The 14,419-nt window shown below is 40.3% G+C and overlaps 1 protein-coding gene across 1 annotated transcript; it reads left to right on the top strand.

The window, feature by feature from the left end:
* Positions 1 to 447: 447 nt before the first annotated feature.
* On the top strand, positions 448 to 3,347 carry Mars2 (methionyl-tRNA synthetase 2, mitochondrial). The gene has a single exon (XM_055617157.1). The coding sequence runs from the start codon at positions 468 to 470 to the stop codon at positions 2,226 to 2,228; it is 1,761 nt and encodes a 586-aa protein (XP_055473132.1). The 5' UTR covers positions 448 to 467; the 3' UTR covers positions 2,229 to 3,347.
* The last annotated feature ends 11,072 nt before the right edge of the window (positions 3,348 to 14,419 follow it).

Genomic DNA, 14,419 nt, shown 5'->3' with positions numbered 1-14,419 from the left:
CCTCCCCGTGCTTCTCTTTCTCTAAAGTGCTCTAGGAAATTATATTTCTTTTTTTCAGATTTATTTAAATTCTGAGATGAAATTTAAATCGTTTTTCAGATTTGACTAGGCTGGATTTGTGTCCTGCAATATGCTGGTTAATGGGTTTGGGAAAATGCCTCAGTATAAAAATCTTGCCAACAAGCTCGGCCCAGAACCGATTCAGCTCAGTACAGATCCGGGGCAGATCCCAATGAGCAAAACTGCGAACCAAAGCACCACCCAACAGGGCACTACTCAAACCCTCCCGCCAGCTAGCAGCCCTGGCGCGCCGCAGGAAGCCCGGGGAGGTGCCGTGGGCGGGGCCGCAGAAGCAAGGGCTCGCCTTTCATTGGCTTCCGAGCCGGAAGCCGCGGCGCTGTCCCGCTGCGCACGCGCCCTCCTAGTGCTCGGGAGCAACGCCTCCAGGACTGGCGCCGGCCGGCACCATGCTGCGGCAGTGCGCTCTGCGGGTGCTGAGTGGCGCCCGCGCGGGGCGCGGCTGTCGCCGCTACAGCTCGTGCTCGCCGAGCGCCAGCGGCGACGCTCGAGAAGCGCGGGCCTACTTCACTACGCCCATTTTCTACGTGAACGCCGCGCCGCACATCGGGCACCTGTACTCGGCGCTGCTGGCCGACGCCCTGTGCCGCCACCGTCGTCTCCGCGTTCCCGGCTCCGCGTCCACGCGGTTCTCCACCGGCACGGACGAGCACGGCCTGAAGATCCAGCAGGCGGCGGCCACCGCGGGCCTGGCCCCAATCGAGCTGTGCGATCGAGTGTCTGCCCAGTTCCAGCAGCTTTTCCGGGAGGCTGGCATCTCCTCCACCGACTTCATCCGCACCACGGAGGCTCGGCACAGGGTGGCGGTGCAGCACTTCTGGGGGTTGCTGGAGGCTCGGGGTCTGCTTTACAAAGGGATCTATGAAGGGTGGTATTGCGCCTCCGACGAGTGCTTCCTGCCTGAGGCCAAGGTTACTCGGCAGGTGGGTCCGTCCGGGGATCCATGTCCTGTGTCTCTCGAGAGCGGACACCCTGTCTCCTGGACCAAGGAAGAAAATTACATTTTCAGGCTTTCCCAGTTTCGAGAACCTCTCCAGCAGTGGCTTCGAAACAACCCTCAGGCGATCACCCCGGAGCCGTTCCACCGGGCAGTCCTTCAGTGGCTGGAGGAGGAGCTGCCTGATTTGTCGGTTTCTCGGAGGAGTAGCCACCTGCACTGGGGCATTCCGGTTCCCGGGGACGACTCGCAGACTATCTACGTGTGGCTGGATGCCCTGGTCAACTACCTCACTGTAGCTGGCTACCCAGATGCAGAGTTCAAGTCTTGGTGGCCCGCCACATCACATATCATAGGTAAGGACATTCTCAAATTTCATGCTATTTACTGGCCTGCCCTTCTCCTAGGGGCTGGATTGAGGCCACCACATCGCATCTGTGTACATTCGCACTGGACAGTGAGTGGCCAAAAGATGTCCAAGAGCTTGGGCAACGTGGTGGATCCCAGGACTTGCCTTGATCGGTATACTGTGGATGGCTTCCGCTATTTTCTCCTTCGGCAGGGTGTTCCCAACTGGGACTGCGACTATTATGATGAAAAGGTGGTTAAACTGCTGGACTCCGAGCTGGCAGATGCCATAGGAGGGCTTTTAAACCGGTGCACCGTGCACAGAATAAACCCTTCTGGGATCTACCCGACTTTCTGTGCTGCCTGTTTCCCCAGGGAGCCAGGGGGCACGGGTCCGTCAGTTCGTGTGCAGGCAGAAGACTATGAACTCGTAAATGCAGTAGCCACTTTGCCCAAGCAGGTAGCGGGCTATTATGATGCCTTTCAGATCTATAAGGCTCTGGAGGCGGTATCCAGCTGTGTTCGTCAAACTAATAGTTTCGTCCAAAGGCACGCACCGTGGAAATTGACCTGGGAGAGCCCTGCTGATGCTTCCTGGCTGGGTACCGTGCTTCATGTGGCCCTGGAGTGTTTGCGAGTGTTTGGAACTTTGCTTCAGCCTGTTACTCCCAACTTATCGGATAAGCTGCTTTCAAGACTTGGGGTCTGTGCCACTGAGAGAGGCCTCGGGGAGGTCGACTTCCTACCTCGATTCTATGGACGCCCAAGCCCTTTTGAAGGGAGAAGGTTGGGACCTGACACTGGGCTTTTGTTTCCCAGACTGGACCAATCCAGGACTTGGCTAGGGAAAGCAGACAGAACCTAGGAACGCAGTTCATACTGGCTGGTGGTAAAAGAACAAATGTAGTTTTTGCATTTTCAGGAAAGTTAAAGTGTTCAGAAAGTGTTAATCAGAGATGAGCACATGAGCTGTGTCCTTAAGAGCGACTGAGGTGCCTAACCCACCCTTTTCATTTCTCTGTGCCACTAACCACTGTACTTGGTTCCCTAGTGTCTCCAAGAGAAGGACGGTTGAGGGCAGGACCAAGTTGCTGATACTGTTCCTTCTCATTGTACCTTCTCCCAAACCATGGTCCACGCTACCTCTCATAGCCTCTGCTCCTCAGGCTGATTTAGCACAGTCCCTCCTTGAACTGCAACTGGGATTCAAAGTCCCTGACCTGTTTTTACAGGTTAGCCCTACTTTGTTAAACACGGTAGGTCTCCTGTTAAAGAGACTTTCTTTCCTTCTTTCTTTTCTGAGAACTTTAGGAACCAGTGTCCTAGACTAGATGATTTTTGCCCATGTTTGTACTCACTTTGCAGTTGTGCTTTATAATACTACACTTCATCCAGTAGGGGACTCTGCTCTCACAATTCAGCCTCTTCACAGCGTGGCTTCAGAAGACTTAGAATTATTTTCAGCTTTCTAAATTCACAGAGCTTTAGAATTTTACCGTTTTTCTTAAAGGATAACTTTGAAACCACTGTTATTTTAACAATACAAGATACTAGGGTTCTCATTTTAAAACTACTAAAAGTGACATGTACAATAAGCTAGTAGGTAAATATAACAGGTTTATATGATAAAACTAAAGCTCTTGAGGTACACTGTGTAGTACCAGTATAAATTTCAGTAGTGGTTATATGTATAATGCATCTATAAAGCCCTCTCTTTATATTTCTTATTTCTTAACTTAGACATATATAATTTACCTCATATTACTATTTTTGGTCAATCAGGATACATAGTACAAAATCATGTAATATTGTTATTAATATATTTGTCAAAGTAATTTTTGTTGATTACTTTTCTTTGAGACAAGGTTTCACTATGCAGTTCAGTCTCCTGCCTCAACCTTTCAGGTGTTGGTATTACAGGGTGTGCCACAATGCCTGTCTTGTTCTTTCAACTTGTTATTAAAGCTTGATCATAACTACCTTATTTAGATCTCTTTGGTTATATTTATTGAAGGTAATGTTGAAAGAAGAAAATTATCAGTGTTTAGGATTGTCAAGGATTCAGGGTTCTCTCCAAGGCTCCATATAAAAGAACATCCAGAGAAGATGTTAAAGTAACAATTAGTGTGGTGATTAGAATAGTCAGTCAGTGTTACGTCTGTTCACAGCACAGCTTGGCCACAGCTTAAATGAGCTTGCTTTGGAACATAAATGCTGATCTGGTATCGTGCAGAAAGGGCTCGACACGGAGTAAACAGTTGAGCTGGCAGTTGCTCCAAGTTTACTCTTAAGTGCCACCCTTCTGCTCTAGTTCTATTAGTCAGCAAAGCGACAGCCTAGGTTGCGTGGAAAGGTGGAAGGACCATTTCCACATGCGTTCCTTGGGGCTCCTTGTATCACTTGTGCCTTCGGTCATCCCAGGCCCTTATGGCATCTTTTAGTTACCTACCGGGATTCATGGGGTAGACTTCTGGGGTACAGGACAGTCTCTTCGGACTGCGTAGTGGTGTGAGGTAGTGTATATCCCTGAAAGGAAGGCACTTAGAAGACCAGTGAGATTAGCTCTCCGCTGCTGAGCCCTCACTGCAGTGTGCGCGCCATGGTCCACAGTGTGTTCCATAGGCAATTCTCCTTGTGTCCCAGTGGAGTTTGGCTTGCTGCTGTTGGAGTTTTGCAGACTGTTGTTTTTGAAGGCATTTCAGTAGCTGCTATTAGACACGAGGAGAGATGGCCTAGCAGCCAGGGTAGTCTGAGTGGAAGAGTGTAGTAAACTGGATCCCTCTTCTGTGGTGATGAGGAAGGTCAAACAGTTCTGTACTAGGTACAGTAGGTAAAACAAACGGCCTTTGTCGTACACATCTGTGTTTGGCTTGACACAGGAGTTAAGAATTGCCAAGTAGAGAGTTACATGTAACTGGAGGGTTTGCACTTCTAAGGTGAGGGGTTGGGGGCCCTTCTGGAAGAAGGGAATAAATGTGGAGATTTGTAAGGTTTCCTATTCTGGAAATGTCAGTACTTTATGTGGCATCTTATAGAACCTTTTGCTACAAGGCCCCAGCCCCCAGTACTCTTGTGATTCTCAAACACTCTTAAAGGCAGTATCACAGGAAGTGACAGCACAGGCAGGTCAGATTTCAAGGAAGGGATGAGAGTGGGGGTTGGAGCTAGAGTTTATCGGCGGAGTACTTACCGAGCATGGAAGGTCCTGGGCTCATTCCTAAGTACTGCCAAACAAATAACAGGTCTCACCTCTCCAGGCTCCTGTCCTCTATCTACGAAGTCATGTAAGAAGCAGTAGGTAATGGTTATGTTAAATGGTATTTCTGTGTACTGCAAAGCATGTTTTACAAACTGATAAGATTAGGTACTTTACAAGTTGGAAAAACTTGTGGCTGCAGAAGCAGCAAGTAGATACAATCTTTGATTGCACCAAAACCTCAGACATTTTAAATAGACACTTTTCTTGAGAACCTATACGAGCCTTGATAGGTGTGAATAGGCTAGTAGACTATGAAGTTGATGCGGGAGTGTGTAAATTTCAAGGGCTGGAAGTTGGGCCCTTGAGCCAACATTTGTTCAGTGGATGTTTTGGTGAAGGTTTACCTGTGACTGTGACAGTTCTTCAGCCCGAGAAGTTCTGATACTGGAGTGGGTATCAGTTGACTGCGCTGTAGGCTTCAGGAAGCAGAGGCAGGTGGTTTATGAAGATTGGAGCAGGGATGGCTTCATGGATCTCTGACTGCTGTGCCTCTACGAAGTTTGCAGTGACACTGCTGCACTGGTGTCACCTGGAGTTATGGGGAGTCCAGGCCCCTTAGGTAAGCTGTGGCTAGTGAACATTGCTGCTCTGTGATAATTTATAACTGCACTTCTCCATTGTCTGAAGTTCAGCTGAAGAAACTTCTTGTGGTAGTGCTGGTTGTTATAAACTTTGGTGGGTCCTTACCTTGCCCTTTACCTGAGTAGCTGAAGATAGAAGATGTGGTCTTGACTACAGCCACACGTTTTTGCTGCAGAATTTTGCTAGTTTGGAGGTAGGGGCTACGGCCAATTGGGGTACCCAAGATTGTAGAAGAAAGCCTTCAATTCTCCCCTAAAACTTTGAGCAAGCACAGCTCGTCGTGCCCCCTCAGCTGGAGCTTTGGATAGGACTGGTGAACTTAAACTCGTTTTTTAAAGCTTATTTTTGTGTGTTTCTGTCTGTGTTAGAATGAGAACAAGAGACCGTGGAGTGGCTGGGAGTAGAGGAGCAGGTATGTGTGGCTTTGTATTCCTGGGTGTAGGATTATGCATAAAAAGGTCAGAAGATGGGGTGAAATATGTGTCCTTACCTTTCTACCTAGTTTGGGTCAGTCTGTTGATACTGAGTAAGCCAGACTAGCTAGCTTTCCCATTTTCTGGAGATTCTCCGGTTTCTACCCCTGCCTCCTTCCAGGGCCTGCTGGGATTATAGATACTTGTATTACTTGTGGGATTTGGAGAAGAGAACTGGGGTGGTCAGCCTAGCAGGGCAAGCCCTTTTACTTACTGAGTCATCGCCTTAGCCCCAGCATTGCTGAGCTCCCAACAGGGAGCACAGTGCTTTGGTTAATATTTAAGAGCTGGAACAATGACAGCCACATTAAGGTTAATTAACCACATCTTAAACTTACATGTAGTGTTCTATTTCTGGAGACAGGACCAAAGCCCCCAGCTTAAACTGCCAGTAACTATTTTGAGCAGACAGGAAAAGACTAGCCAGTGTAAAGGTGAAATTTTCTTCTTTTTTATATAGTCTTGGGCTTCCTAAAATTCTGCCTTTGGATTCAAGGAGCAACCTAACAAGGAAAGAGCTGTACACTTAAATACTGTTTTAACTCATAGTCCATGATGTGAGACAGACTAAACCATGGGTCTGAGAACTGGGAACGCTTTGGTGTGGCTCTGTTCTACCGGAGGTTCGCCACACCTGGATTGTCATCGAAGTTACAGGCAAAAGGATAGATGCTTCATTCCTAATGAACTCAACAGTTTACAGCAGATACCTAGGGTATTGTGAGATGTGAGGATATTTCAGGAAGGTTTGCCAACTGCAAATAGAAAATTGAGGCTCCAAATGAGTTCTGCCCTTGAGTTGTTAAGAATGTTTGGTTTTTAATTCTGTAGAGGCATGGAAGACTGAAGTGGGTAACTGGAGGGAAATGCTAGGAATAACTGGAAATGGAAGGTGCCACCTTCCTCAGTATACAGTGGGGAAATGGAACAATCATCACAATCTTACATGAGTAGTTTGCAGCCATTGTTAGTTGAGAATCACTAAGATACTGAACATGAAGATGACTTTCAAAGATCTCATTATGGTCAAGTTATAGATTGGAATGGTATCTCAGTGAGCCCTGGCTGTCTTGGTACTATTTAGACACCAGTCTGGCCTTGAACTTACAGAGTCACCTGCCTCTGCCTCCCAAAAGTGCTGGGATTAGTGTGCCAGTAGGCCGGCCAGTGCCTGATGATGTTTTTAAAGAGGTAGTTAAGCTTTTGTTTGGACAACTAAATAAGACCACTTCAGTAGTTTAGTTTCTTTTGAACTAGTCTAGAAGCTTCTATTGTTTAAAGTCTATAGATAGACATACATAGTCCACAAGCTTATTTGAAACTAATCAGCAAAATAATACAATGGAATATTTCTAGCCAGATGAAAAGGTAGAAGAAAACTTGACCCAGAAAATGAGAAGATTAAAAGGGCCAAGTAAAAGCAAAAAGAGCATAAGATGATAAATACAAATGAGTAATTGTAATAGTGTAAAATTTATAACTTCTGAAGAGACAATAAACAAAAGATAGCTGGCATAGCAACATGTAATATTAGACAATTCAGGCTGAGGTAAAAAAAGTAGTAACACAAGGGACATAGGACAAAAGGAATAATGCACCAAGTTGAATCAGTTAGGAATTTGTATGCTCTGACAACACAGCCTTAAAAAATAGAAAAAGCCAACAGTGAAAAAATACATATAAAATAAAAAATTCCACTTAGGACTTCAGGAAAATCATGCAATGAGAAGTGAAAAATACCGTAACTGAGTAACTATTATTAGCATTTGAATCTTTAATGCTTACTATACAATATACCATTACTGTTAAGGGAAAGGAATTTGTAGCAGCTAGGTTTTGTGACTTTAAATTTTCTTTTTTCATACAAGCCTCTATTAAAGTAAATGCAACTGTTGGTCTGATATACTTGATTCACTAAGTTCTTTCAGTAGCCACCCCCTCCAAACCCCTAGCTGGGCATGGTGGGATACACCTTAAATCACAGCACTCTGGAGGTAGAGGCAGGGACATCTCTTAAGTTTGAGGCTAGCCTGCCTGGTAGAGTTCCAGGTCAGCCAGGGTTACCTAGTGAGAACCTGTCTTAAAAAAAAAAAAAAAAAAAAAAAAAAGATCATAAGAAGATGGTGGGAGAAAACCAATAGTTCCTTTTTTATTTCATCTTTTCCCACTGACCTAGTAAGCTGGTGAGAGGCACAGAAGACAGTAATTTGCATAGGATTACAGTTAAAACAGCAGTGCCTAGACTCAAAGGGCTCCTGCTGAGCCTTAGCACACCACAGTACAAACACCAGTCATAACTATATCGTGGAAAGCATAACTGGATCCAAATTATCTGAGATCAAGTAAGACCCTTAAACTTGAACAGAGTAGTGTTTGAAGCTGAGGGTAGTTAATGTGACAGTTATGAAAGTGCCTACAGAAACTTGTTTGTATCCTAAGCCTGCTTATATACTGATGCAAATTCAAGCAGTTTTTAGGAACTGTATAGCCAGCTTTTCTTTAACATTATTCCTTTCTTGTTTTCAATGCTCCATGTCCTAGAATACATTGATTGTCCTCTAACCCACAGCTTCTTCGTGGGTCACATAACTAACTGTGGGGGAAACCAAAAAACTGTCAACAGAAAAAGGTTCCTGAACACACAACCAAAAATTGATTGAAAATCAAATGTGTGAGGAAGCTAGTGTCTCCGGTAGCACTCAACAGTGTTGCATCGCATGACCTTATTGTAGCCCCGCTACTTTACACACAATTTCAGCCCTGCAATGTCGACAAAGGCTGCCAGATGTGGTGCTGTGGGTGAGAAATGTCCCCTCTTAGGCTTGTGTGTTTGAACACCTGGTTTGTAGTTGTTCTTTTTGGGGAACGGGTTGGTGGAGCTTTGCTGGTAGAAGCGTGTTGAGGGGGCATTGGTACTGTTTCTTTTCCCTCCTTCAGTGTGCTGTGCCTTCTGCTTGTGTTTAAAGAAGTCAGCTTTCAGTTTCCTGTTTGCTAAGCCTGCCACCTGCTGCTATTCCTCCTTTCCATAATGGACCTTTTCTTATCCCTCTAGAATGGGAAGTCAAAACCAGCTCTTTTTCCCTAAGTTGCTTTTGGTTATGGCATTGTATCACAGCAACAGAGAGCAGACCAGGACACTGAAACACCAGGGTTCAAATGCAAAACTATGTATGTTAGGAATTGCTGTCTTTACTTTACAGTTTTCTGTGTTTATGGGAATATAATACTTTAAATAGGGGAAAAGCCCGTAATATTCCAGCAACCATTCCTTAGCACCAAATCTGCATATTATCAGGTTGTTTTGGATCAGAGTATTTGTTTAAAAGAATTGAAGTAGAAAGATGATCATGAGAGGAAAGCACGTGAAAGTAGAAGCTGGTTAATGAGGGAAAGGAACGGAGCCTGCTGGGTGCAGAAGGTGACAGTGGAGGGAGCAGATGGAAAAGTATAAAAACACATGTATGAAGGCGCTGTTATATAATTAGTTACTCTCTGTGTTAACCTGAAAAAATAATAAAAATAAATAGAAGCTAGAGAGAGAGAGAGAGAAATCTAGAGAGATGAGTGAGTAGCTAAGAACACTTAGTACTTCTCCAGAGAATCTGGGTTTGATTCATTCTAGGGGATCTGACGCCCTTTTCTGGCCTCCACTGGAATCAGACATGCACCTGGTGCACATACGTACATGTGGGCAAAACTCTTACATGAATAAAAAATAAGTCAATCTTTATTGGTTTGAATGAGATCGGTGCTCAAGGGCTCATGTTTAAGCTTCAGCTGGTGGAATCCTTTGAGAAAGATTAAGAGGTGTGGCCTTGTTGGAGGAAATATGTCACTGGGGATGGGCTTTGAGATTTCAAAAATCTCTGCCATTCCCAGTGTGCTCTCTGCCTCTTACTGATGGATCAAGATGTAAGCTTTCAGCTGTTGCTCCAAGTCTGACTCTACTATCTAACTCTCTGGAACAATTAGCCCAATCAAGTACTTTCTTTTCATAAATTGCCTTGGTCATAATTTCTTATCACAGCAATAGAAAAGTAAGACAAAAATAAAAGTTGCTGTTTGAGTTTCATTTTATTTTTTTTTAAAGTTAAATGAATTTTGTTTTGGATTTGGTCAGAATTTCCATCAACTTCTGAAATAACCTTAGACATTCTCCATTTTTTTATATATTGATATGAAACTATTTTCAGCATTGAAGATTATGAAATAAAAATATTGATTTTATAATATAAAAATGTTGAAAGATGTTTTATGTCTTTTAGTATCAGCTATTCAACCAAGATTTAGCTCCTAAAGGTGTAAACCATTTTTCCTGTTGGTATGTGTGCACATAATATGTGTCTTGGCACATAACCCATGTGTCAATGTGAGAAAAATTCCTTCTTTTCTTCCGCCTTTACAGGGTACTCAGAATTGAACTCAGGTCCAGGTGCACACAGAAAACACCTTTTCCTGCAGAGCTGTCTCACTGGGTCAATTAATTCTTTATGTAAAGATCAATAAGCACATTTATCTTAGTATACACATTTGCTTTAGGCTTTAATAAATGGTAAGATTATATGTGTACAAAAGAATTGTTTTAAAATAAATGTATAATTTATCATCAATAAATGTTTGGCTGATATATACTATCTTATGTATATATTAGTCATAAAATTTTCTTAGGTGAAAAGGGGTCACAAATGGAGTGAGTTTAAGAATCTGCTAAAAATTAAAGAATCTTGTCATAAAATACTTAGCTAATGAGGCTAAGTATTTTAAAATGACATTTTCTCAACACTTCACATTTATCTTTAGATAAACATCAATATTGAGGTTTATTTGAATTAACTATTATAGTAACAAAGCTAGAGAATTTACTAGAGGCCACAAGACTGAAACTTTATTTCATACATACAGTTTAATACAAATGAACACATCAATAAAACTTACCTAACAAATGAACATATTAATAAAACTTATCTATTTACTAACAGTTTAAATTCTATGACATCTATTCTTATGACATTTTTCTGAAACTGCAGAAACCAGGTCGCCTGGCTGTGGTTATTACCCATTCAAAATGCCAAATACTGGATAAGACTTGACAAATTTTATTTCACAGTATAGTCAATATGTTCTCATCTCTTTAAACTAGTAACTTTATTGTGAGCTGCAAAAAGAAACACTGAGTTTCACCTTTACATTTGAAAAGGAATGTAGCTGTTTTGTTAGATGGGAGTTTCACTCAAGAAAATGGGCTGAGACCATCTTTATAGAGGTCTCAGCTCTCATGTAAAACATTTTAAGAAATCAAATGTTTTAAAATTTGTGTTAACTAGAAAGGCCAGGAATTCTGGGCTTAAAACAACTTTTTTAGTATCCTATTTGAATGCAGACACCTTAGTTAGCGAGGCATGATGCTGTTCAGTAGGTAAGAATGACTTTATATACTAGAGGAATTTGTAAAGCCTTTCATAAGGTACAAAGCTTCAATCTTAGTAAACTAGAATTAATGAATTGACATTTTATACTTTAAGGCCCTAAGGAAAGTTCATTTTACAGAAAGTCCCTGTGTTGTATATAAAACGTAGACTTTTAAAGTATTAAGTCCTGTTCTAGTTTCATTGTGGATGGCTTTTTTCCCTTTTCTCTCTCTCTTTAAATGCTGGAGACTGACCCAGAGTCTTGTGCGTTAGGCAAACGTTTTACCACGGATCTAGCTCACCAGCTAGAGTTTATTTTTAACTCATCATTGGAATCTAATTAGAATAAGCTTATTTTGATATTACAGAAGAACTTTGTAACTACTTAAAAGGTTAGTTACTGAAAATGTGTATATAATTAGTTTCATGAAAATGGCTGGTTAGTTTTCATGCCATTTTAAGAAGGAGTTTTATTTGGATGCAAAGGAAACATTTTTAAGATTCCTTGTGACATTGTTTTAACCTAGTATAAAATATAAAAAATTGTTTGTTAGCGCTGATGGGAATTTTTTTAGTTAAATAAACCATTGTTCACATGAAATCGGTCTATAAAGTAATTCACACCAAACTGTAAATAATATATTCTTGGATGTAACTGATGTCATACATTAGTTTTCTAGCCTAATTTTTCTGTAATTCATGGAGATTAGATACAGAACTATAACTCTGACATGAATAGCTGTAGCTCAGTGTAAATTTACTAGGAACTGCTGTGATTTCAGATGGACAGACAACAGTCATATTGAAAACTTGCTTCTTAAAACCAAATAATGAGAAGGGGGCTAGTTAAGTTAAACCAAATTATTAGAGAACATCATTGGTAAGTTTGTTTAAATATTCAGTATGTAAAGGTGTGTATGTCTGAGTTCAACAATTTAAAACAAATTGTAAAGATTATATATGAAGTTGGAACATGGGCTTACACACATCCTGTAAACATGGGATTATTGCTGTTTATTTTCATTTTCCTTTTCACATCAGGGTAGTAAATGTTATTTTAATTAAAAGCGCTTCTCACAGTTTGAAATAGTCTGAGCAGAATACTACAACTACTAACTTTACTAATCAGCACTTGGCTTTTTACAAAGGGCAGAAAAATTATGGGTATTAGTATCTTTTAAAAATCTGTCTGCATACTTTTACATGTTGTTAAAAACATGGCCATATACCATGTATCTTTCTTTATTTTGGTGGTGAAAACAAAGATCCTAATGTGATTGGCAAGAAACACATTGTATTAAATCTAATCTCAAATTGTTAATGGATACTTTTAAAGTTATTCTTCTATCCTCAAAGTACCAAGGGAAGAGGATGTATTTTAGCAATACTTTTTATGCTGATTAGACATTTCCTTTAGGTACTGTTGGTGGTTGTTTCAGAACTGAATAAGGGTGAGGTTATTATAGGATTTATAAAAAGACCTTAAAAACTGAAAGCTTAAGCACTGATGTTTTACAGTTGTTAAAATGATTTTTGTTACATTTGTAAAGAAGAGCAAGGCGCCACAACTGAAGCAGAGTAGTATCTTTTGAGGGCTTACATTAATATTTTCATGGTATCTCCATTTAATACTTTACAGTCTAAAGGAGATAAACAGTAATATATAATCGTTACAGAATTGAATGAAAATAATGTGGAAGTACAATATATTTTAGGAGAGAGCATAACTGCTTGAACTAAGTTGGGTAAGAAAAACATTTCATTGTCAAAAGTTTTTTTTTTTTTTTTAATGCAAAATAAGGATTACTCTCAGACTCTTGGAATTTATAAAGGTTTTAGAAAAATGTCTGATTTCACTGAATAAGCCTGAGTAATAAATATGGGATTAAAATATATACTGAAAACAGGTGAGCTGAGTGTCAAGTATATTGTTTCATGATATTTTGGCTAGGGCTCTGGTAATAGATTACATATAGCATGTTACTTTGAAAGTAACTTTAGCAAAAGAAAATACTTTTAAGTAGATGGAATAGCCTTAGGATGTATAAAGATACTATCTAATATACTAGTACATTTTTTTCACAGACATGTATTTTAGGTCCAAAAATTAGGATTACATACCCCAAGTATGTATGTACATCCACAAGTATATTCATCATCCTTCATGAGATGAATAAAAAGTAATTCAAGTTATTACTGGGAATTGCTTTTCTGATATTATGAAAACTTTTTTACTTATAATTCTTACTCTTTTCCAGCTCTTTAATTAATACTGTCCAAGACAGTATTAATTCCTGGAGGTAAATTTAAAGTACTGAAGTTCTAGTGTTTTCTAGAAGTACTGTGCTATCAAATTTCATTAAGTTCTGAAGTAAAATTCCATGTAGTCAATTTAAATCTTTATATAACCTTATTGATTTATGTAACCTTATTGTTTTTACTAATCTAAGCTTCTGTCAAGGAATTTTTTTTAATAGAAGCCACATTTGGTAAACAGAAAGCATTAATTTAAAAGATTAGTTATTTCTTAATTTAAAAAATTCTAATTAGTATGGCATAGTTTTTAATTTTTAGAAACTTCTTTCATTCCTAACAGCAGGCAATCATACCTTCTTTGCATTTAAAAGTAAAACTGTGTTATGGGTAAATTCTAATGTTTTAAAAGCCTATAAGCCCAAAGAAATGAATGAATGAAAGGTAAAAAGAAATACTGACAGTATCAAATCTGACATGATGTAATTATGAATACTTATATGCCTTAAGATGCCATGAACACTCTACTTCATGTATAAATGACAGAAAAGGGCCAGAAACAGATAATTTTTAAGAATATTTAAGGATAGTGTCACTTTGGCCATGGTAACCACATACAATAAGTGGCTATAACAGGACAGACTTATGGATATTTTATAACACCTTTTTACATCAATGTTTTAAAAAAATTGTAACGTAGAGTTTGAAATGTTCTTATCAAAAGCACTTAATACAGGTAAAATACACATGAACACAAATGTAGTGAAACCAGAATAATGTGACAACTAGAATCTATACATCCTCTCCTTAAGAAGATGGAGTTTGTTTAGAGACTATTATAAAAAGTGGTCTGTTGCTAAGTATTTCTTATATATACACCATGAATTTGTCTACAAATATGAAACTTTTGGAATAAAACTGAAAATCTAAACATCATAGATGTTTGTAAGTGGTTATGTATGATGATCATGCTGGTAAGACAGCCAGATGGTGACCTGTAAGATAGTTGTTGTCTTACAGAGACAACTCTTATCTTGTTTGTTACAGCTTACAGCTCTATAGTACTTAAGTGTCTGAGTTA

This window comes from Psammomys obesus, unplaced genomic scaffold (assembly GCF_907164565.1).
Source record: "Psammomys obesus unplaced genomic scaffold, mPsaObe1.curated_primary_1811, whole genome shotgun sequence".
NCBI lineage: Eukaryota > Metazoa > Chordata > Mammalia > Rodentia > Muridae > Psammomys > Psammomys obesus.
Note: the sequence above shows the minus strand (reverse complement) of the source record. Positions and strands in the feature narration are given on the sequence as shown.